This window comes from Xiphophorus maculatus, chromosome 11 (assembly GCF_002775205.1).
Source record: "Xiphophorus maculatus strain JP 163 A chromosome 11, X_maculatus-5.0-male, whole genome shotgun sequence".
Lineage (NCBI taxonomy): Eukaryota > Metazoa > Chordata > Actinopteri > Cyprinodontiformes > Poeciliidae > Xiphophorus > Xiphophorus maculatus.
Genome location: NC_036453.1, coordinates 7,568,803 through 7,591,589, shown reverse-complemented (window position 1 = coordinate 7,591,589; position 22,787 = coordinate 7,568,803). Strand labels below are relative to the sequence as shown.

Here is a 22,787-nt window from a genome sequence, read left to right as displayed (position 1 = left end):
TCTTTTCTTAATGAGTTTTATGTTTGTTATCTGTAATATTCTGCCTCCGCTAATTCAGAGTAAACAGTCGACTTGACGCTTTGCCGATCAATAACTGATTGAAAGCAGAGTTCTCCTTATTGTGATCGGATGGAGCCAACATGGTGTCGGAGTCGTTGCTGTCTTTACCGCGCCAAGTTTAGTCTGGTGGAGCAATCGAAGAGAGAAAAGGCAATAAAATAAATGATATGATTAACGCTGGAGCTAGACAGGCTGGCGGAACGAGGGTCGCGGCGCTCTGCAGATCAGCAGACGAGCCAACCGGTCCTCTGGGGTCCTCGCAGTGGGCTGCCTGCTGAATGTGCCTGCTGTAAATCTGCGCCTGTCTGCAGGATGATTGGGCTGGGGAGGCTGTAAAAACATCAGCGATGGAGACCGTCTGTCTGTCTAACAGGATAGAATGTGTCCTTGTTTTATTCCCTCTGCATAATTAAAAACAAAAGGAAATCGGCTCCACAATGAGCGGCTTTAATACGACTCCAAATAAACAAAACTACAAATTAAGTCGTCATATATGATGGAAATCCTGTTTTAATCAAGCATTTTCTTTGCTTAGAGTCCAAAAATATCCTAAAATGACCTGAAGATTTGTGCAGTGCAGTCATTATGAGGCAAAAATAATAATAATTACCCAATAAATAACCCTAATCCAGATTTCTGTTTGCATTTTTCAAATATTTCAGAGTAAAAATGATCTTGCTTTATATGCTGAGTTGTTTTGCAGTCCTTACAGGATTGGCAAAAGTGTTGCAATGATTTTAGATTGTGGAATAAATTAAGATACTTTTTAATAATAACATCCAGAATTTCTGTTCTCATCTTACAGATTTTTTCTGGTTTTCTACAACTTGAGTTACAGAGTTACATTTACTTCAGTAACGTTTTTTTTGTTGAAAAAATGTACTTTTAGGAGTATATTTAAGACACTGTACTTTTTACTTTTACTTGAGTAATTTTATTATAAAGTATTTCTACTCTTAGTTGAGTAAAATGTCTGGATTTTCAGAAAACTCACCAGACACACACCTGCAGTTTCTGTTAAAGATTCATAAGTTTTTTATTAAAAGAAACTGGAAAAATTGGAAAAATGTTATTCTGTTGTTTTTACTGTCATTTTGGTTTCAGATTATCAGGTCCAGCTGATAATGTGATTTTTAAATATTAGATCATTTATAATTTGATCAGTTACTCAGTACTTGTGTAGAGATTTTATCAAATACATTTTTACTTTTACTCAAGTAAAAACATGTTGAAGTAGTTCTGCTCTTCCTCTTCCTCGTCTGTCATAAATTGGCACATTTGGCATCAAATATATAAAAGTTTTGTTCCATTATTTTGAAATCCAGAAATGACCTTTATGTGGAGTAAAGCAGGTGACTTCAGGTTGTTATTTGTCGCGTTTAAAAGCCGCTGCGTGTCACTGCAGAGCAGCAGCCGGTCTAAACAAAACTGAAAGTCAAACCAAACGTCTCTTATTGATCTCCATCTCAGGAAACCCAGAATTAACTTAACTCGGGTCCAAACCCCAAATTCGTGGCTTAGCTTAGCTAAAGAATGAGAAGGTAGCCGTAGAGCTACGCGGCGATAACACGTCCACGTATTCATGCAAATTCATTAAGAGCAGGGGAATTAAATGTGTTATAATCCTAATGAATCAGAAACAAACTGACTGACGGAGGTGAAGCCAACATTGGGTCTATGAGTCCTGGTTGAGTCTTCAGAGAAATTTGGTCCACTGGGATTCACTGGGATTCACAAATCCTTAGAAATAACTTTTCATTAATTTCCAGTGACTTTCTGTTCTTACATTTTTTGGGTGTGGCAAAAAAATCCAGATTCATCAGGAGAAAAAAACACTTTTGGTCCACTTCAAAAAACCCAGAGTTTGTTTCCTGTTGGTCTGGCCGCTTGTGCAGCTGTGAACACGAACAACCGGACCGAGACCGACTTGTTGAGGTGGTTTTGCTTCCAGACAAACTCTGGTTCTGTTTGGTTCCGGTGTGAAAACAGACCCGACTCGAGTCGGAAACATGCGCCGTTTCCATGAACACAAAATGAAATTACAAAGCTAAATTTGCTTAATGGCAATTTAAAAAAAAAGTAACTTTCACTAAACGTTCAGTGATTGATGATGATGAGCGCTAGCGCCACCTAGGCTACATTATGAATATATTATGGTTTTTAACGACTTATTCAAATGTGAATTTCCTCAACTGTGAAATTGTTGTTTTTTAAACTTAGCAGAAAATGAAGAAAGTTTTCTGAAAAGTTTACCAGCTGTCAGTTGATTGCAAAGTGAAAGCAAACCGCACCAAACACAAAAACATGAAATCCACTTCTCTGGTCTTCCTGCTCTCCATTTTTCCGCGTGTTTTCATGATTTCGACAGCAGTGAGACTTGAAAATCATTTCTCCTTACAGCCTCAGAGCTCCTCTTCCTTTCGGTGGCAGTGAGATTAGCCGTGGCTTGGCGCTCCTTTCCTTGAGTGCGGCGGTGAAACGGTTAAAGGTGTTCTTAAGGTATCAGCGTTTGTTTCAACTGGGGCTGTGGTTTTGTTGTACCAGGTGCACAGCGCGGTTACCGCCTTCTCATTGTTTACTGCTAACTCCCTTCCGCTAGTGCACTTATCTCTTTCCGTCATTGTTCTCTTCCTCTCCCTCCATCACTCTCTCTGCCTCTGTCATTTCTTCTCCTCCTTCTCCATCCTCCCTTCTTCTCCTCCATCTGATCGGCCCAATCTGATAAATCAGATGGTGCATTTCTTTTGTTGTTCACTTCCTGCCCACCCACCTTTCCCCTTTCATCTGTCCTTGGTGTGCATACAGTGTTTCCCACATAGACGTCCTGTACTATGAGCAACACCTACGCCGTCACGCACACCCACACACACACTCTCACACACACTCACGCCGACCACAGTGCACTGCATATCAGAGTTGCTCTAGTTTTTGTTTGGCCTTGTTTGAGAACGTTCACACAAGCTGATTTACCACAAGAGCTTTTCACACACCGAAAACCCTGAATAAAAAATGCTTTATGAGCTGCACGGCTTCCTGTTACACACCAAGCTGTCAATGACATCAACTTTGTGATCATTAAAGCCAAAATTGTTTGGCTTTGTTTTCATTTTGCACATCCTCGTCTTGTTTCCAAACATCTCTGAAATCAGACAACAATTTGAAACCAGTCTTCTCACTCCATCATAAAGTGCTGATTGTAAAAACATGCCCCCATCGCGTGCTCGCTGTGTTTGTACGTCAGTGCTGCCTGTCTTTATGGCCTCAGGGCTCTTTCTCCTGAAAACCAGAGGAAAAGCTTCCAGTGATCACAAAACACAGGGATGAGAACCTCAGCATGCATGACTAAACCGTCTGAACAAAGGTAGGAAATCAATTTGACGCATGAATGAGCTCCTTACGAGGAAACCTGTTGAAGAGGGAATTCCTCTCTTTACTCTTAAATATTACAGAAACAGATGCAGCACTTACACAAACAATTGTCCCCTTTGGTTTTTCACCATTTACCTGTTCTCCTACCTGCAAATTTCTCACCACAAAAGTGAAACAGACGTTCCCGAAGAGGCGGAAAAAGCATCAAAGCTTGCTATTGATGGCGACAGGAACTGATGTCAAACTTCACAGATTATTAACAGATGAAGTCAATAGCATTGATTGAATTTAAGCGGAACCGGCTCTTGTCAAACCTTTCATAACATGCGAAGTAAACGGCATGGACTTTTTCAGTTTGTTCTGTTATTTCATGAAAAAGAGACAATAAAATAACCCAAAATCATTCATATTCTTCCTTTTTATCGCTCTCTGTATCAGCTGCGCTACATGCAGACTCGTTACCATAGCAACTGACAACAACGCCACTTTATGTATCAGGATCCAACACCAAAAAACACTCAAACATTTCCCTTAAAAAGAGCAGAACACTCTGTCCATTACAGTTTTATGTTTTCAGGCTCGATGTTAATTTTTTAAATTAATAGATTAGCTAATAATAGCAGCGGTAGACCAGCTGCTATTAGCTAAGCTAACACAGCGGTGGCTGGTAAGCTAATATAAACACCTGCTCTACTGATGATCTGTCAGAGTTGGTGTTAAGGTCGCCTTTTTTGTGTAACTGAACTGAAACACACTGAATTCCACAGCACATCCACATGTTACGGTTTTCATAGTCAAGCTAGCATAACTGACCTTTTCGATTAAAACTTTTCCTGACATTCTTATCTATTTGTCATAGTGTTAACAATTAGTAGCAAAGCACTGAGTCTGTTCTTATTTTATATATCAGACGTACATTTAAGATTTGGTGTGTTATGTTGACAACTGGACAGCTAAAACCAATGCTAGTCGTCATTAGCGAGTAGCTTCTTGCCCTCCAGCAGCTAGGATCTTGACCGCGCTCCAGAATGTCTATAGGTTTGGATGAAAATTATTGGAAAAGCCTCAATAAAAACCTGCAGAATGTCTGATTAGGTTCACTTGACTTGCGATAGGACAGTGTTTTCATTGTAAACACGTCACTACTTTGTCTGTCAGTATGTTAGAACATCAGAGTAAATAAAGAGCAAGGAGGAAGTGAAAGCATGAGCCACATCGTTTAAGTATCAGTATGGTGTATTTAAGTAAGTTTACATAAATAGAACGTGAAGGTGTTGGTCTTTCCATCGCATCATGTGTGAGGCAGCGCTGAAAATGTGTGTGTGCTTCAGATCGCAGCCATGTGTGCTGCTCCATGCGGCTGTGGAGGCTCCAGCTGGTCTGGGCAGAACCACGGGCATGGGCTGGGCGGAGGACCATGGGGTTTGACTCTCTGCTTCTGGTTGACTATTTTTATGATGACTATTTTAATAAAGTGCATATTAAAATGATAATAAAGGTCAGCTGCAGAGGCTGAGGTCTGGGGGAGGAAGAGTCATTATGGGACATTATCAGCTGCTGACATCAACGCACTGGCTGTGGGGGTTTGTTCAGAAGTGGTTTGAGACGAATATCTGGGGTAACTTTTTATGAGTCAGTGTTCAAATCAATAAGAAGAGTCCACACAACCCAACAACTCCCATATTTACTATTAGGCTGCTCAATTGAAACATATACTTTAATAATGAGGAGCACAGCGAAACACAAAAACGACCAGAACTTCATGTGTGCAACTTAAATTCTGGACAATTTCAATGTGACTCTAGATTAGAAATCAAGAATGAATATCAAATGGCAATGATAGAGCATAATACCTTTTCTTAATATGTAAAAAGCCTGGACAGTGGCATAATCTGGCATTTATTTTTTAAGAACATCCTTTAATTTGATCAAATTTAATCAGAGACACACGTGAGGAATAATCATTTAAGTGAGCCGGCCATTATTGTGCTGGACGATAAACCGTCCTTTAATTTATCACAATAAACAATAATATTGTTGTCTTGTCTGTTTTGTTTATTTTGGATATTTAAATTATCTTCCAGTTCCAGAGTTAGAATTTAAAGTTTATTAATATTTAAGAATGTGTCCTTGCATTACTAAACCATTACCAAAATGACAATATTATCGTTTATCGCAGTAATTCCCATTAACATTTCTTATTGTGCTAGGCCTAATTACAAAAGGGAATAAGAAACAGTTATATTTAACTCTTTATATCTCTTTTACAGCATTAATCAGCTCAATAAAGATAAAACCGGATTTCTGACATGCTGAGATTGTGGACGGAGAACGTCGCTCCTCCATCTCTGAGAGGGAGAGTCAAGCGGGTCGTAAATTTTCCTCACAGGAGATCAAAGAGGAAGAACATAAGGAAAATCGTCCTTTATGTTCACATATGGCGATCACACTGACTGAACAGAGAGCGGCCCAAACAAAGGCCGAGGAACTGCAGCGTCCCGCCACGAGCGAAGGAAACCTGAGCGAACGCCGCCGCCGTGTCGTCCAGAAAACAACAATCTGTTTTATCTGACAGATTCTGAACCGGTTTGGAAACTACAGCAGCTCCTTCACACACAGGACTGATGAGCAGCAAATCAATTAATCACATGATAAATTAAAACAAGCTCAATAATTTCCATTTGGATGATTTATCTTTTTATCTGTCTACCAAGAATTGGATAATAAAAGTTTTCAGTTTGGTGTTTTAGTCTCAACTAGTTTTGTTTACAGAAACTTGATAATTAACTTTATTTGTTGTTTAGTTTATTTATTTTGGATATTTAAAACATTTCCAGTGTTAAATGTTAATTAGGATTTAAAGTTTATTGATCTTTGATCATTTGTTCTTGCTTTATATTACTGGAAAATTCTCTCAAAACAACAATATTGTGATTTCTAATAATAACTTTGGAGAATTTATCGTCCAGCAAAATAACAAATTTTGCTGGACGATAAATTGTCCCAGAAGTTATTGCGATAAATGATAATATTGTTTCGAGACCATTTTCCAGGAACATAGTGGTAATGATAGAATAATAATAATGCAAGAACACAGTCTCACATTTCATTAAACTTTAAATTCTAACAAACCTTTAACACTGGAACTGGAAGACATTTCAAATATTAAAAATAAATAAAGAAAAGAACAGAAAGAACAAATAAACAAACACAAAATGTCCTTAAAATCAACTAAAACACAAGACTGAAGACTTTTATCATCCATGTTTTGGTAGAAAAAGAAAAATGATAAATCATGGAAATGATTGAGTTGGTTTAATTTATCTTGCCATTAATTGATTTACTGCTTATTATGACAAACTAAAGAAAACTTTAATTTTTAGGAAAGAACAAAGATGAAGCAGGGGTGACTGCTTAGAGAAACTTTGTGATTATTGAGAGAAATGAAGGAGGAAATGAAAAAAGACTCTAATTCCCACAGCTCAACTGGTTTCTTTAAAAAAATCCTCCCACACAGAAAGTTAGTGAAGAGTAAGATCACCTGAAAATCACTTGATTAACCACAAAAACAACCATCACCTGTTGTTTTTCTGCAAACTCCATCAAATCACCTCAGACAAAACTATATGTAGATGCAAAAACGTAACTTTAAAATAAAATCTGAACTCCTAAAAACACACGGTTGATTCTAGTGACATCACATACGGTATGTGTATGTTTTTTCTTTCCTTTTCTGTCTTTATTTGGATGTTTTTATTTAAAATCCTTCAAGGAAGAGGACTTACTTCAGTATCTTTGTCAAAATGTTTCCTTAATACCGAACAGATTGATTTTTCAGCTTTTTGAACCAACTGTAAGTCCTTCTGAAAGCACAGTGAGGCTGCAGGTGTTTATTCAACCTTCTACTTTAAAACCCGTCACTGATGACAGGTTCACAAGAGTTTTCCACTAACATTGGTTAAAACATTTATGCTGCTGCTGAGATGCTAAAAACAATGACTGGGAGACAAACAGCTATGCTAGCTTTCTGAGTCTGATTTCTTTTGACTGATGCGGCGTACCAATGAAAAACCATGTTAATGTGATTAAAATAAAGTCAGTTATAGGGAATGGCCTGAAATGATATGATTATATGAGATACTAAAAAGCCAAAACCCCAAGAAGAAGCTTGTTAAAGTGTGAAAAGTGGCCAAAATTTGCCCGTGGACTAAAATGGCCGCCTTCCTGTGCTTATTTTAGGACATAAAACCAAGTGCTGTTTTTTTTTCTTTACTTAATAGGTCGGCTTACGTACCGAAAATGTTTGGCTTCACACGTGAAAATGGCTGCAAACAGATCCATCTTTGAAGAGCAGAAGTGGAGCCTCCTGCACAACCAACAAGAATGCAGCAAGTGGCTTCTAGATGACAAGTCATCAACTAAACACAGCAGCCATTATACAGCAGGAAAACAAGCTAACCACACATGTTGGAACTCAGTTTGGGTTGCTAGGTAACGGGGCTGGAGTTCCGTTTTGGTTGCTAGGTGACGGGGCTGGCACTCCATTATCTACCGATATTTTTTTAAGTGTTTGGGTTTTTAGAAGCAGTAGAAACTCACATGGAAGAACAATCTGTTCAAAAACTCACATTTTTTATATCTTTTCTGCTTTAAAGTAATCACCACGTCGTAGCTGCAGTATAACAGAAAATCTTATTTAAAAAAAACATTTTAAAAATAAAACCTGCAATCAACAGAGTCAGTTGCTGCTGTGACTGATTAACTACAAGCTGAGAACATACACATCTGGACAGCTCACTCTGTAAACAAAAAACTACAGAGAAACTTTGCAAAGTTTCACTCCATGGACTAGTGACTCACCTGGGTGCAACATCCTGAACACACACACACACACACCGACACACCCACACCCACACACACACACACACACACACACACACACACACACACACACACACACACACACACACACACACACACACACACACACACACACACACACACACACACACACACACACTGAGCGCTCATAAAGACAGTTCAGAGCGGGAGGCCCAGGCACAGAGTTGCCGTTTGAAACTACTGACCTCTTGTTGAGTTTCCTTTGTTTCGGTTTCTCACCGTTTCCGCGCTGCTCAGAACGTGAACGCTCAAATAGGAAACCCATGATTAATGGGCCACTTTCTCTCTCATTTATTGTCAATTTCACACTCTCTCAAAATCATAAGGAGACTCATGAAATGAAGAAGAGTCTCCAACTCAACTTTCAACACGTCACTTGTTTCCTACTCCATTAAAGGATGTTCACACCTTAGAGACGCGATCTTAGCCCTAAAAAATACTAATTATAATAAAATCTATATTCGAGTTTCAGCTGAGGATACTCTACGATGTTCTGTCCTGGTTAAAGAAAGATGAAATGGAATTACATTAATTATTCTTAATGTAAAATACTGTATAAAAACAGCTATAAATTCATGACTTCCTCTGTTTTCATTGCAGCTTTGCCTAATATTTAATCAGAATTATTTTTTGACCTGGTTTTTACTTTGGTTATTCGTTTAAAGAAGCATTCAGTTTAATGTGTTTGACAAAATGATGAGAAATGAACTCCTCCTTATGTTTAATGAAGCTTGTAAGGAGTTTTATTTTGCTTTATTTTTCCATTAGGAAAATATCCCAAATCATTTTATTCAATGTGAACATCATGTGTAATGTTTATTTTAAAGCAGAACTGAAGCCATATATAGAAATATATATATATATTAATATAAATCTGTAGTTGGCGTAAAGTTTTTGTAGTTTAATATTCTCATCAGAAGCTCAGAAAGGTGAAAACACCTGAGCTAAACGGCTGTTTTATTAAGACGTCTGAGACAGACTTAATAATAATCAAACCAGCCACGCTTCCTCTGCACACACCTGTCTTTTACTGCTGCACCATTTCCACCGGAAAGAAATAAGTGGATGAATAATTACAGGTATAAACACCTCGGGGCCATCCAAGGGGTTTATTTTTTCTTCTTTTAAACATTTCCGCCTCTTGAAAGCGTCTTGTGAACCGTTTCTCTTCAGGTGCCTTCACAGCTTCAAAGCAGCAGCCGGGGCGGTGAAGAGGCTCTTATGGTCATTTGTATTTTAATCTTCCTCACCCTCCTCTTCGCCTCCCTCAGCAACTCTTCCCCTTAAAAATCTATTTATTGGTCTTCATTCAAAAATATTTTCATCTTCTGCAGGATTCCCGAGGAAGTCTGACTGAACATTTGGTTGATGATAACTGGCTCCAGTTTCTTTAGGCCAGTTCAGACCCGGCCTAAAAATTCAGGTTTTTTATTTCTAAAGACTTGAATCCAACAGAAAACAAAGAAAGTAAATGTAAAGATGCGGATTGTTTACCTAAGATTTACCAGATTTCTAATAAACAAAGGGCATCTAACACATGCTGCTGGATGACGTGTTTCTAGAGCGAAAATATCTACATTTTTACTCTAGATGTACTTAAGGAATAGGGAATTAGTCAGATTGTTCAGTTTCTTATCTGCCGATCAAAGATCAGAGACGTTGAAGGGAAAATTGGCCCGATCTCTAACCGGCTGATTGATGCATATCGAGAATTTCATGACGGATTTTTGAGATTAAATGTGTGACTTAAATATTGCTCTTCCTTTTAAAGCTCAATGTGGAATCATTTAAATTAAACAACGTCCAAAAATAAAAACATGATTTGAGACAATATCAATATGAGCAAAGATTACTGCTGTTGTTATCAATGTTATTGTTACGATTTAATGAGGCTGTCAAATATAAATGCATTAAGGTACATTTAGAGTTTTCTACCCACTCCTTTGAACGTGTAAATATACTTTACTGTTTTTATTTGTATACAAATAAACAACTAGAAAAACTAAAAAATTACATGTAAGATCTTTTTCTGCTTTAACGTATCTCAAAAGATTTTAAACATTTATAATTTGCTGATAAAATCAAACAGGACATTAGATTTACACATTTACGTAACTTAATATCTTACATGTTTCATTAAAATAGATAATTGAAATCCGACACCATGTTGTAAACCAGCTGTGTCCAAACGTTTAAAGCGTTTCTGAGCCACAAAAATCATCTTAAAGGTGCAGCATTATGTGTTTTCCAGGTATATAGTGTCATTTTATAGAACAATCCAGCAATTATTTGACCTTCAGATGTTATAAAAATGCTACATTTATCCAAAAGGGTCCCTGTCTCTTTAAGAAGCTCCTGCTCTGAGACTCCGCCTTCAGGAAGTCGTCACAACATTAAAACAAACATTTTCAACTTCATCTGCACAATAACAAACTAAAAATGTTAAATTTGATTTAAATCAACACTATAGTCAGACTTTTGTGAATCATGGAAAACATAAAAAAGGTTTTGAACAGTTTTGTTATCAGACAGTTTCAAACTTTTTGTAATTGATAGTTTTCTTATTGAGCTGTAAATGATGTGCGTTTGAGTGAAAGTCGATGTTTGTGGTTTTAGTTTCTCCAAAAGCTAAGATGAAAGCAGAAACAATGATTCATCTATAAAAAATAGATAAAAATAAAAAATCTTCCCCTAAAAGGTGAAAAATGGTCCATTTGCAGCAACTTGTGTACCAGATTTACTCCATTCTGGAACTGAGGGGGCCGCACAAAATCCTTCAGAGGGCCGTAAATGGCCCCCGGGCCACACTTTGGACATCCCTATTGTAAACTGTCCACGTTTCTGGAAGTTTAACATGAAAAATGTTTGGAGATATTTGTAAAAAAAAGAATTGCTGCCTTCCAGTGAAAGCCTCTTTTCTTTTCTGCCTCTTAAATCCGAGTATTCGGGTTCTTATCAGAGCCGGTCAGAGGCCGGGGGGGGTCCACGCCGCTCATCCCGGCCCCCGCGCCGCTCATCCCGGCCCCCGGCTCTGCGCTGCCTGAAGGGGGCGGATTAGCGAGGCCTCAGCCTGCGTTGCTGCCATTGTTTACCGAAGGACTAGAGGAGCAGCCCCCCGTCAACACCATAGTACAATGAAACAAGGAAGTGGAGAGATCCTCGACTTTTACACACACACACACACACACACACACACACACACACACACACACACACACACACACACACACACACACACACACACACACACACACACACACACACACACACACACACACACACATACGGTGCTCCCTTGATCTTGGCAGGATTGCATTTATTTATTCATTTTGTTATTTTGGAAAACGCAGCGAGGAGGAAAACAGACGAGGAGCCCGTCGTCGTCAGCAGCTGATTTCTGAATGAAAGCAGGAAAAAAATTTCATGAAGGAAATTTCTGTTCAGATTCAGAGAAAGCCATGAAGGGGCAACATGAGGGCAACAGGGGTGTACGAACTTTTTGGGCCAAAATCGTTGAGTGAAAAGTTCCAAGAAAATAAAAAAATAAAAACAAAAATAGAGCAAATTAATAAGTCGTTGTAGATCCATAACTTTAAAAGATTTTACACTTTAGCCGTAAAAACACACAAAAAATAATTTTCTGATTCATTTGGATTTAATTGAACAACTTTCTTTCAAAAGTCTCACTATATTCAATTGTTAAGTAAATAAAAAACCTGAGTTGGGTTCAGCAAAGTTGGCTTTTCAATAGAACTGCATAGACACAGTCCTATTATTACAGAGGCTCGGTTATAAAAAGATAAATACTTAGTGCTGTACTTGAAAGTTATGTTGGTTACTGATCAAATTATCATTTAATATTTAAAAATTACATTATCACTCAGATCAAAATATAAAGTTAAGAGGAAATTCTGGTATTTTAAGGATGAAAGTGACAATAATTCACATAAGTAACAAAAATAACAAAATAAAATGTTTCCAAATCAGTTTGTTTTTCATTCAGTGGGTAGAAAATCCAGAAACTTTACTCAAGTCAGAGTAGAAACACTTCATATAAAATTACTCAGGTACAGCTTAGTAAAAATACTCCTGAAAGCAAATTTTTCAAAAAAAGTTACTCAAGTAAATAATAATAATAACGTTTCCCTGATTTAAAAATAAAAAGTCTCCATCTACATCAACCTCTTCCACTGGATGAGTTGTATCATTCTTAAACTGCAGTTTATGGACCGCACAAGCTCAGCCCACGCACCGCAAATGGCCCGAGGGCCACACTTTGAACACCCCTGCTTTAATATTTCATCCAAAACAAACAGCAGAGCCTCCAGACTTGTTAGAAATGATGTTTCAAAGTTCCCGTTCCCAAACACGCCACGTCTTCCTGTCAATTTTTCAATTTTGGTCTGTGAAATGAAGTGTCAAACGAGCAGGAAATTCCCCCAAACGAGACGAGAGCGGCGCGCGCCGAGCTGCTGAACGCGAGCTCGTAAATTCCACTGACGGCCCAATGCGCCGTCAAACAGTAACTTAATCAAAACATTTACTGTTATCCCGAGGAAACCTGTAAATTTTAACGGGAGGGCGTTTACAGTCAGCGTCCGGGCCGGGCCGGCGGTAAAAGCCTCCAGCTCACCGTGCCGAAGCCGGAGCGTGCTGACGTCTTCGTGTGACCACAGCTTCCACATCACAGGGAGTTTCACAGCCTGTCTGACAGCGAATAAAACAACTGCACACACTCAAATATCAGATATTAGGTTCAGGGTTCAGACGCTAACCCTTTGACCAGATTAATCTCCCAGGACAGAATTCAAAGGTTCGTAGAAAAGCTTTAAATCTCACAGAGAAGATTCAAAAGAGCTTTGCTGAAACGCATCAACACCTGCAACCTAAAGAGACAAAACACCAGCAGAAACCAGCAAAGGTTACGTCTTTATTCTAGTTTATAGAGCAAGTTTCTTAGTACAGTTTAAATTAGAAAACTAGCTTACAGGTAACTTTTCAGCAAGTTGTCAGGGGGTCCGATGTGTGGTCCGGGGGCCACTGGCAGTTTGTGTGGCCCCCAACAATGACCTGAAAGTGATTCACTTTTCATTTTTAAATCAGGCTAAAATTATAACAACATAATTCATCTTTTAATTAATAAGAATTGCATCAAACCTGAGATTTTTTTACTGAAAAGCCGACTTTGCTCAATCTGAATCAGCTTTTATCAAGTTTATTGAATTAAAAAAGTGACTCAAATTCAGTTCTTCTGAGAATAAATTTGTTCTTTTAATACAGCAAGCGTGCAAAATCCTTTTTATGTTTCCATTTCCTACAAACGAGAAATAAACAAAAACTAAATGATTGGCTAGTTTATTTGATTGATTTTAGTTTTATGTTTTCCTTTTTTACCCCTATATAAGTCAATAATTCCTTTAACTTATTGGCAAATTATTTCACTTAAAACAAGACACTTTTCCAGTGTTATAAGTGAAATTATCTACCAACAGAACTAGAACTTTTTCACAAAAATTAAGGAATATAGACTTAAAACAAGCGTCTATGTCTTGCTGAAAAGTTGGTTTAGTCTTATTTCAAGTGAACTAAGATATTTGCTCTAGAAACTAAACAAAAATACTGGGCAAGATTTTGTGTTTTGCAGTAATTTTCAATCAAATATCGATAATCATCAAACGCAGTGCTGCAGTTTTTAAAATAATTCATTGATGGGATTTTTCTGACTTCATGTTGTACTGGGTTCAGTTTTATTTAATCAGTTCAGTTGATACTTTTATAGAGCAATCTGTCTGAAATGTTGAGGTTGTTTGGTGGCAACCAGCCCACAAACGTGAACCATTTCTATTACGGTCATAATATGAATCTGAAAAACAAAAAGAAATTTCAGAATCTCTAAAGAAAACTTTTGCATTGTCTTTTTAAACATCCATCTGCTTTATTTCTCATTTTCTCTCTTAATATTTACTCTCATTTGTTGTTTTTTGTACTGAGTTTTATAGAATGTTTTGCTTTTAAAGACTTTTCATGAGTTACAGTTGCAGGAAATGCAGCTTCACTCATTAAATTGGTCTAAAAGAAGAGATATCTGCCTTTGTATGAACCAAAAACAAGCAGAAACTCACAACGCCTTTAAAACTTTACATGATACCAATCAGTAACAGAATAATTTTGGAAAAGTGCAACACTTAATCATCTGCATAAACACAAATATCTTCCTCTTTGTTCCTCATGAAGTTCCAATTTCTGTCCAATCATCTATAATGTCTGATCACTAAAGATCAGGAGAGTAAAAACGTCCCTAACCTGAAAAACAAACATTTCTGAGCTTTTGTCATTTTTCCTTTTAGTTCCCAGATGCCTGAAGGTTATCTCAAAGGACGAGAGGATGACGAAAGAGCGGCGAACTGATGACGAAGACGTCAGAGACGAGAACAGAGGTAGAAAAGGTGAAAACGACACAAAGTAAACATGAATCTGAAGGAAGAAAAAACAACTTTTATGTCTACAGGAAATCTTTCCTTTGCTTTGCTTTGACTCCCTTTAAAAAAAAAGGTCTGCTTTTAATCCACAACGTTATGCACAAATGCTGCAAAACACACACACGCACGCTCACACACGCACATCCCCACACACACAGAGAGAGAGAGAGCAAACATTAGCTCAGAAAACACACCATGAACTCTGGATACAAACAGCAGCCTGAGGCTTGCAGATGAACACAACAAACATGCCAAACGCTGAGATGCAACTCAGTGAAATGAAGTTCAGCAGCAGCCATGAAAACACAAAACACAATCCAGATAAAAGCTCCACACAAAGGCAACAAGCTAATCTGCTAATCCCACAAATCTTCTCTGGGCATTTCCTCCCATATCTCCATAAATGTGACAACAGCAAAACGTCCAGAGTACCCAGAGTATTCCTAGAGTAAGAGCAGAAATACTTCAACATGTTTTTACTCAAAAACAAACAAAGCCAGTAAAAAGTCTGAGTGACTGATCAGATTATCAATCATTTCAAACAGCAAAATATAAAGTTAAGTGGAAATTTTGGTATCTGAAGAACCAAAACGACAAAATAAATTTTCTAAAATTAGTTTATTTCAATAAACTTCTGAAACTTCTGCAAGAAGTGCAGGTGTGTCTGAGTCTGGTGGATTTCTGGTTAAAACATGTTTGTTTTTTATTCAATGGGTAGAAAATCCAGAAATTTGACTCAAGTGAGAGCAGAAATACTTCATAATAAAATTACTCAAAAATAAAATACTCCTAAAAAAGTTACTCAAGCAAATCAAACTGAGTAAATGTAACTAGTTACTACCCACTCTGCCTTTTGCAATAGGAAAATGCTTTTCTGTCTTAATTAAACAGAAAATGAGTTAACTTTTTAGATTAACAACTGAACCAATTGAATTATTTTGTATTCATTTTCTCCAAAAAGCCCCCCATAAAAAAACAGAGTTAAACAACTGGACTGGAGTTTTTACAGTGAAAACAAACCCACATGCTGCGCTGAGGGGAATCACAGAGACAACTAATAAACTTAATGCTGAACTTTCTGCCGTTCAGCTGATGCTCTCGCAATGAGCTCAGCAGTTTTACAGCTTTACAGGAACACACTCAGGTTTTCAGAAACAGGTTTTCAGAAACAGGTTTTCAGAAACAAGTTTTCAGAAACAAGTTTTCAGAAACAGGTTTCCCTCCGTCGATATGCTGCTGGTAACGGATGGCTGGACGAACGGAGAGATTAAACTCAATAAAAAGAAAGCTGCAGGAAATAATCGTCAACCAAAGAGATTTATTTTAACCAAACTCTTCCATGCTGAATAGAAACAAACAAAAATCCATTAGATAATCACATCACACTGATAGAAATTTATATTTTTTATGATTTTTTGATTTTGCAAACGTTTCTGCTTCCCCTGTTTAAACTCAGTGACTTTCCTGATCAATTTGGCAAAATTTTAGACAAAAAAGTAAAACAATCAGAATCAGAAAATTTGTAAAGATTGATAATCAGACAGAAAACTGCAATCGGTGCATCCCTAATAATCATATCATGACTTTGATAAAAACAAGTCGATTTTTGTGTTTTTGAAAACGATTCTCCTGCGACATCGAGTGAATATAGAGAAACTTTTAAAATAATTTCCTGCTTCCTGAACAAATGCAGCCGATTTTCCACAACTTGACCAAATAAAAGGCAAACTAGAAAAAGAAGAACAAGAAGACTGGTTCTGGTTCTGTTCTGGTTCTGATCTGGTTCTGTCACCCAGCAAATGGACTCACTCCAACAGAAACCCGTCAGAAACGTGTCACCTTCTCTCAGATTAACGCCGAAACAGAAACAACCTGTGATTTCCCCGTCGGTGCCCCAAACCTGCAGATCATCATCCGTCCCACCAAACCAACAACCATCAGCCGCCATGACACTTTCCTCAGCCGCCATGACACTTTCCTCAGCCGCCATGACACTTTTCTCAGCCGCCATGACACTTTTCTCAGCCGCCATGACACTTTCCTCAGCCGCCATGACACTTTCCTCAGCCGCCATGACACTTTTCTCAGCCGCCATGACACTTTTCTCAGCCGCCATGACACTTTCCTCAGCCGCCATGACACTTTTCTCAGCCGCCATGACACTTTTTTCAGCCGCCATGACACTTTTCTCAGCCGCCATGACACTTTCCTCAGCCGCCATGACACTTTCCTCAGCCGCCATGACACTTTTCTCAGCCGCCATGACACTTTTCTCAGCCGCCATGACACTTTCCTCAGCCGCCATGACACTTTTCTCAGCCGCCATGACACTTTTTTCAGCCGCCATGACACTTTTCTCAGCCGCCATGACACTTTTTTCAGCCGCCATGACACTTTCCTCAGCCGCCATGACACTTTTAACCACTTTCAAATGTCAGGTAGCGGCAACTTGAAACCTTAAATATACGGAGGCAACAACAAGGGGAGAGAAAGAGAGGAAGAGAGGAAGAGAGGAAGAGAGGAAGAGAGAAGAGAGAAAGGTAGTGCTCTTTATTCCTCCATCGTTCTGAAGCGATTTCTACTCAGACGCCACCAGGCTGTTCATCATGTTGCCGGATGTGCAGCTTAAAGCAACGGCAACAAAAATTTAAAAAGTTTTTCACTGTAATGCATCACTGCATAAAAAATTTATCTTACCAAGTAATTCTGTTTAGTTTCCAGAGCAAATATCTTATTGCACTTAAAATAAGACAAAACTAACTTACTAACTTTTCAACAAGATATATTGGCTTGTTTCGGGTAAATATTGATGGAAAATCAGATTATTTCACTTATAACATGGGAAAATTAAATAATCTCCTTTTTCCTCGATGTTAAGGAATAATTTACTTAAAACAAGCTCTTATATTTTAATGAAAAGTTAGTTATAAGTTAGTCTTATCTTATTTCAAGTGTAATAAGATAATTTTTCTAGAAACTAAAAAATTACTTGGTAACATTTTGTGTTTTTGCAGTGATTGAGTTCACAGTGATCATGGATAAAACCTACAATCACTTAAGATTCATTTCTGGGAAGTTTTATTTCCACTAAAAAGAAAAAGAAAGAAATAAATCACCTTGTTTTATCAGAAAGCTTCTAAATAATAATAATAATAAATAAAACGGAGATCAAAAATGCAATTTAAACACAAAACAGGTGAGTTACAGACAGTAAAAAACTGGAAAAACTCTCTTCTTCACAAGTTTTGTGACAAAGTGCTATTGTGACAACAATAAAAGTAATAATAAGAAATATTTATCAGGTCCTGCTCTTAAAAAAGACACTATTTCTCATAAAGAAATGTGATTTTTATCACTAAACTGCACACAGTCACTGCATTTAATCATACTTTCAGATTTACTGACAGTAAGACTAATAATCCCAACAACAGTTTAAACGTCATTAACTGGAATTTATTGTGACAACAATAAATCTAAATTCTTATCATAAATGAGAAATGATGCGAAAAACGTCTCAGATCTGCGTCTAAAGCGAACGCTCAGCTTTTATTAGGGCCGCGACAAAACCCTCTTATCACTCACACTCCTGAGTGTGTGTGTGTGAGAGTGTGTGTGTGTGTGTGTGTGTGTGTGTGTAGATGGAAAAACCTCACAGCAACAATCACACTCCAACGACTGCCAGCAGAGTTCACCAAAATAACAATAAAAACCTTTTATTTCGGCGGCGTTATGTCACTGTGAGGCGGCAGCCGCCTCCTCTGAACCCAAATTGGCCTCAATATATTTTATTTTGTCCATTACACTGCAAAAACACAAAGTCTTACCATGTAGTTTTTGTTTAGTTTAGTGCAAATATCTTAGTACACTTGAAATACGACAAAATTAACTTATAAGTAACTTTTCAGCAAGACACAGAAGTAAATAATTAATTAATGTTGATAGAAAAGTTATTATTTCACTTATAACAAAACATTTTTCCAATGTTATAAATGAAATAATCTGCCAATATTAAGGAATTACTTACTTATTTCTTGCTGAAAAGTTAATTATAAGTTAGTTTTCTCTTATTTCAAGTGTAATAAGATTTTTGCTCCAGAAACTCGACCAAAATTACTTGGTAAGATTTTGTGTTTTTGCAGTGTATGTGGTCAAAACACATAAAGAATTTTTCAAAATTCAGATTAAAGTTCAAAATGTTCCAGAAATATTGATTGGCAACAGTCACAGGAGAGTTTTCTGTAATAATTACAGTCTGTTTTTCATAACATGCACTAGAAATTATAAAGACAAACTGATTTTGACTTTTTTGAGCAAAAAGAAACAGAAAATATCAAAGACAAGAAGACGGCCATGTCGTTTCTTTAGCATTCAAAATGAATCCTGAGGATCTGATTTAAAAACTTGCCCTGGATTGAAAGACCGGGTATAAATCCAGGTAGTCACAGAGGTAAGGCTGGCCTCAGGTTGACAAAACACACAATGAGGAGAAAAATCAGAGCCCAGCAGGCAGCAGGAAGGGTTAAGAACAGGAAGAGCCGACTTACAGATGGAGAAACCGAGCTGTTGGGGAGGTAAGGGTCCGGCAGCATCAGGAACGGATACCCGGGATACGCCGGCGACTTGTACATGCCTCCATCTTGTTGCTTCGACACTGAGGTTAAATTAAAGAAGAAACAACACAAAAATTATGTTTACAGTTTCAAAAGCAACTTTTAGCTTTTTCAAAAGCTAAATCTGACGGCTGGAAACAAACACATCCAGAATAAACGTGCATGCAGAGCAGGTAAACTATTACCAAGCGGTTGCATCATGTCGCATCCTTGCACGAACGCAGACTGGATATATATGTAACAACAGCAGCAAGCCGTCACCTGCAGCCCAGAGGCGTGAACTACGTTCACTTCCAGCAGCAGCCGCCTTATTAAGCGAGGGGCCTCTCTCTCTCTCTCTGGGTCACACATAACTGGGTTATTTACCTGCTCAGACCGAAACTGCAACACAAAGCAACTAGCCACTATTGTCACTGCTAAGCTTTGCTGGCCAGATTGCAGTTCTGCTAATAGAGATTTCTACCGGTTTCAATTTGTCTCAAGGATCCATTTGAAACCGCAGAATCCGGTTTTGATGAAGACTTTTCCTGAGACAACCCCGACGTGACGACATTTCTTCTTTTGGTAAAGACTGAAATGAGAGAAACGGCTGAGGGAAACCTATAATTAAAGCTGCCAAGTAAAACTACACACTTTCAAAATGTGCTGCACACAGGGAGGGAAGTTACTCTGTTCTTTTTGGGTGGCAAAAGCAAAAAAAACTTAATTGCTCTTTTCCCAAAGTTGAGAAAAAGCTGCAATTTTCCTTCAAAATTGCCTCTAAAAGCCAAAACATGAGCAGGTCTCACTGTGACAGGGATAATTTCACAAATACTAGAAAGGAAGACGCACACTATGATTAGCATTGGTGACTTAATTAATAACAGCTTTCTTAAGATGAAACAGAGCAACTCTGCCGAAGAAGTGACAGATCTGAGCGAAAGAGCTGAAGACACTTTAAAACACAAAACATTAAATTTACTCATGTAGGAAGTCAGTTAAAGTCAGAAACCAGGAGAAACACAACAATTATCTCTGCACAGAAACACAAGTGGAGCTTGAACTGCACGATAAATGCCAATTATTTATTAAAACAGACGTTTATTTTTCCAAATCAGAGTCAATCTTTCCAAACTATTCGAGTGTAGCGCAGCCTGAACCGCGTTGATAAAATGTCCAACTTTTCCTCACAATCTCTCTATAAAGTTCTTCAAGTGTGGAAACATTGAACTCGTCTTGAGCCGTTTTATCCTGAGCTTTTTGTGGGAAACACGTCTGCTGGCGATGGAAGGGTTAACGTGACCAAAGCTGCACTTTTAGAGCAGCTAAGAAATAAAAATAAAAGCTCGGATAAAACCTGTAATGCACTTACGCTTACAAATTTAAGGATGGACTAAAGAAAGCTTAGAGAGATAAATTATTACAAGTTTCTTATCTAAAACCCAGACGTTCACCGATCTGGTTTGTTACCAGCTCTAATTTTTCTGATCCAGATTCAAATTTTGATTAACACCAATTATTTTCAACAATGGAAAACAGATGAATGAGAAAAGAGTTTTGTAAGAAATGACCAGATAATCCCCATCTGAATATTAGCTAAATCTGGGTTAGGTTTGGTATTTCTTGGAGAAACTCTTTGTTTTGATGCATTTAAATCTGTTTTTATTGTAGTTGGAGTAAAAATCATCCATTTTTCTGCCCGATGGATTGGAGCTCAAAACGGTTCTTCATTAATAAAACTGGGTGAATTACCCATTTTTACATATTTTCTCTTCATCTTCTTTAGTTACGCAAAGACACCCAGACACACACTGAGATAACTTTTCATTAATTGCCCGGTAACCGAGAGGTTCTGATGTTTTATGGATTAATCGGTTAATTTTGTGGTTAAAAACTGCTGGTCTTGACATGTGAGGCGCATTTTTTGAGCTTTGAGTGAAAACAACAGCGCAGTCCTGCTAACAGGTGACGGATCAGAGGAAAGCCCGATAACTGGACATCTTTAGAGTCTGCTTTGAAGTTGGTTTTAAAGCTACAGCGCGCATCCCGTGACCAAAAACACACAAGACTTTTATTTTTTTAGCCATTCTTAGACAGAGCGGCGCACTAATGAGTATTTTTAAGTTTCCTTCTTACCTCCGTCGAGATGCTCTCGGTGTTTGTCCTGGAAGACCCTCTGCTCGCCGTGGTGTCCCCGTCTGACCGCCTGGAACAACAACAACAGCCGGACTCAGGTGAGGCGGAAAAAACGCCACTTTTTATCCACTTTATCTCACTTTTACGGCGTGTTTTCACTCCGGGCAGCATGGGAATCCCACCGCTTTTTACCCCCGGAGGCAGAAATTCTGGTCTCATTCAGCGCGTAAAATGAAACAAGTTTACTTACACACACACGCGCGCACACACACACACACACACACACACACGCGCGCACACACACACACTGAGCCACCTACCGCCGAGGTCGGACTTTGATTTATTTCCGACTCGTTCACCAGAGAGGACTTGAGGTCGGCCAGGTCTCGCTCCGTGAACGCGTTCTCCTGGGTTTTCTCCTCCTGCTCTCCTTCGTCTTTGAACGCTATCATCTCATCATTCGCTCCCAGGTCGTCTCCTCCGCCGCTACTGAGCTGAGGCATGACTACTTCCCTCACCTTGGACTTTCTGCCCCCACCTCCTCTGGTAAAGAATGTTTTTAAAAATGTAAAAAGTATGAATAAAGAAGTGACTTTCTCAGTTAAATAGTATCCTCAAGTGTGGAGCGCCTCCAGAAGACAGTAGGGAAATGTTCGCCCCACCACATGCAGAGAAAAAGTTGAGATGTGGCGTCGTTCCCCGGCTGCTTGCTTGGTGGAAGACCAATGTTTCGCTACAACAGCAAACAGCTCATTTGAGCCCAAGACAAGGCGAGGAGTCCCGGCTTCAAAGGCGCCGACCGCTTGATTGACAGGTCCGATGACTTGTTGGGGGTTGTACGATTGTTTCTGCAGAGGGCTGAGCCTCTTAAAGAGACAGCGCCTCCCTCTGCGCCGCTCAACGCGCATTATTCATGACGCACAGGGCCGGATGCGCGATATTCACGGCCCACTCAGAAAAAGGGGTTTCTGTAATACATTGTAATAAATATGTAACATTCAGTAGATTTTCTCCAAAATAAGGAAGTAGATGAACATTTGGATGTAAGATAAGAAAATCCTTTATTAGACCAACAAGTAAGAAATGAAAAAACACCATGATAACTAAACTAGAGATTCAAATATGAAAATATCAATATATATACAAAAGATAATACACACACACTATACATACATATACACTATTTATTTAAATATAATATTGATATTATATTTATATAATGTTGAAATTATTTAACTAACTTCAATGTTAT

General features: G+C 38.3%; 1 protein-coding gene across 6 annotated transcripts in view; it reads right to left on the bottom strand.

Annotated features, from left to right (window-relative positions):
* Nucleotides 1-22,494, bottom strand: part of tcf7 (transcription factor 7) — a 78,299-nt gene extending 55,805 nt beyond the window's left edge. The window contains exons 1-3 of one of the 6 annotated variants that reach the window (XM_023342295.1): nt 21,856-22,494; nt 21,536-21,605; nt 19,355-19,461 (exon numbers count right to left, since the gene is read on the bottom strand). In XM_023342295.1, coding sequence (XP_023198063.1) covers nt 19,355-19,461; nt 21,536-21,605; nt 21,856-22,038 — 360 coding nt within the window. In that variant the 5' untranslated portion in view covers nt 22,039-22,494. Of the gene's footprint in view, nt 1-19,354; nt 19,462-19,605; nt 19,693-21,535; nt 21,606-21,855 lie in introns of those variants that run through there. The other 5 variants (XM_023342296.1, XM_023342297.1, XM_023342300.1 and 2 more) reach the window with 5 other exon arrangements.
* Between the last annotated feature and the right edge of the window lie 293 nt (nt 22,495-22,787).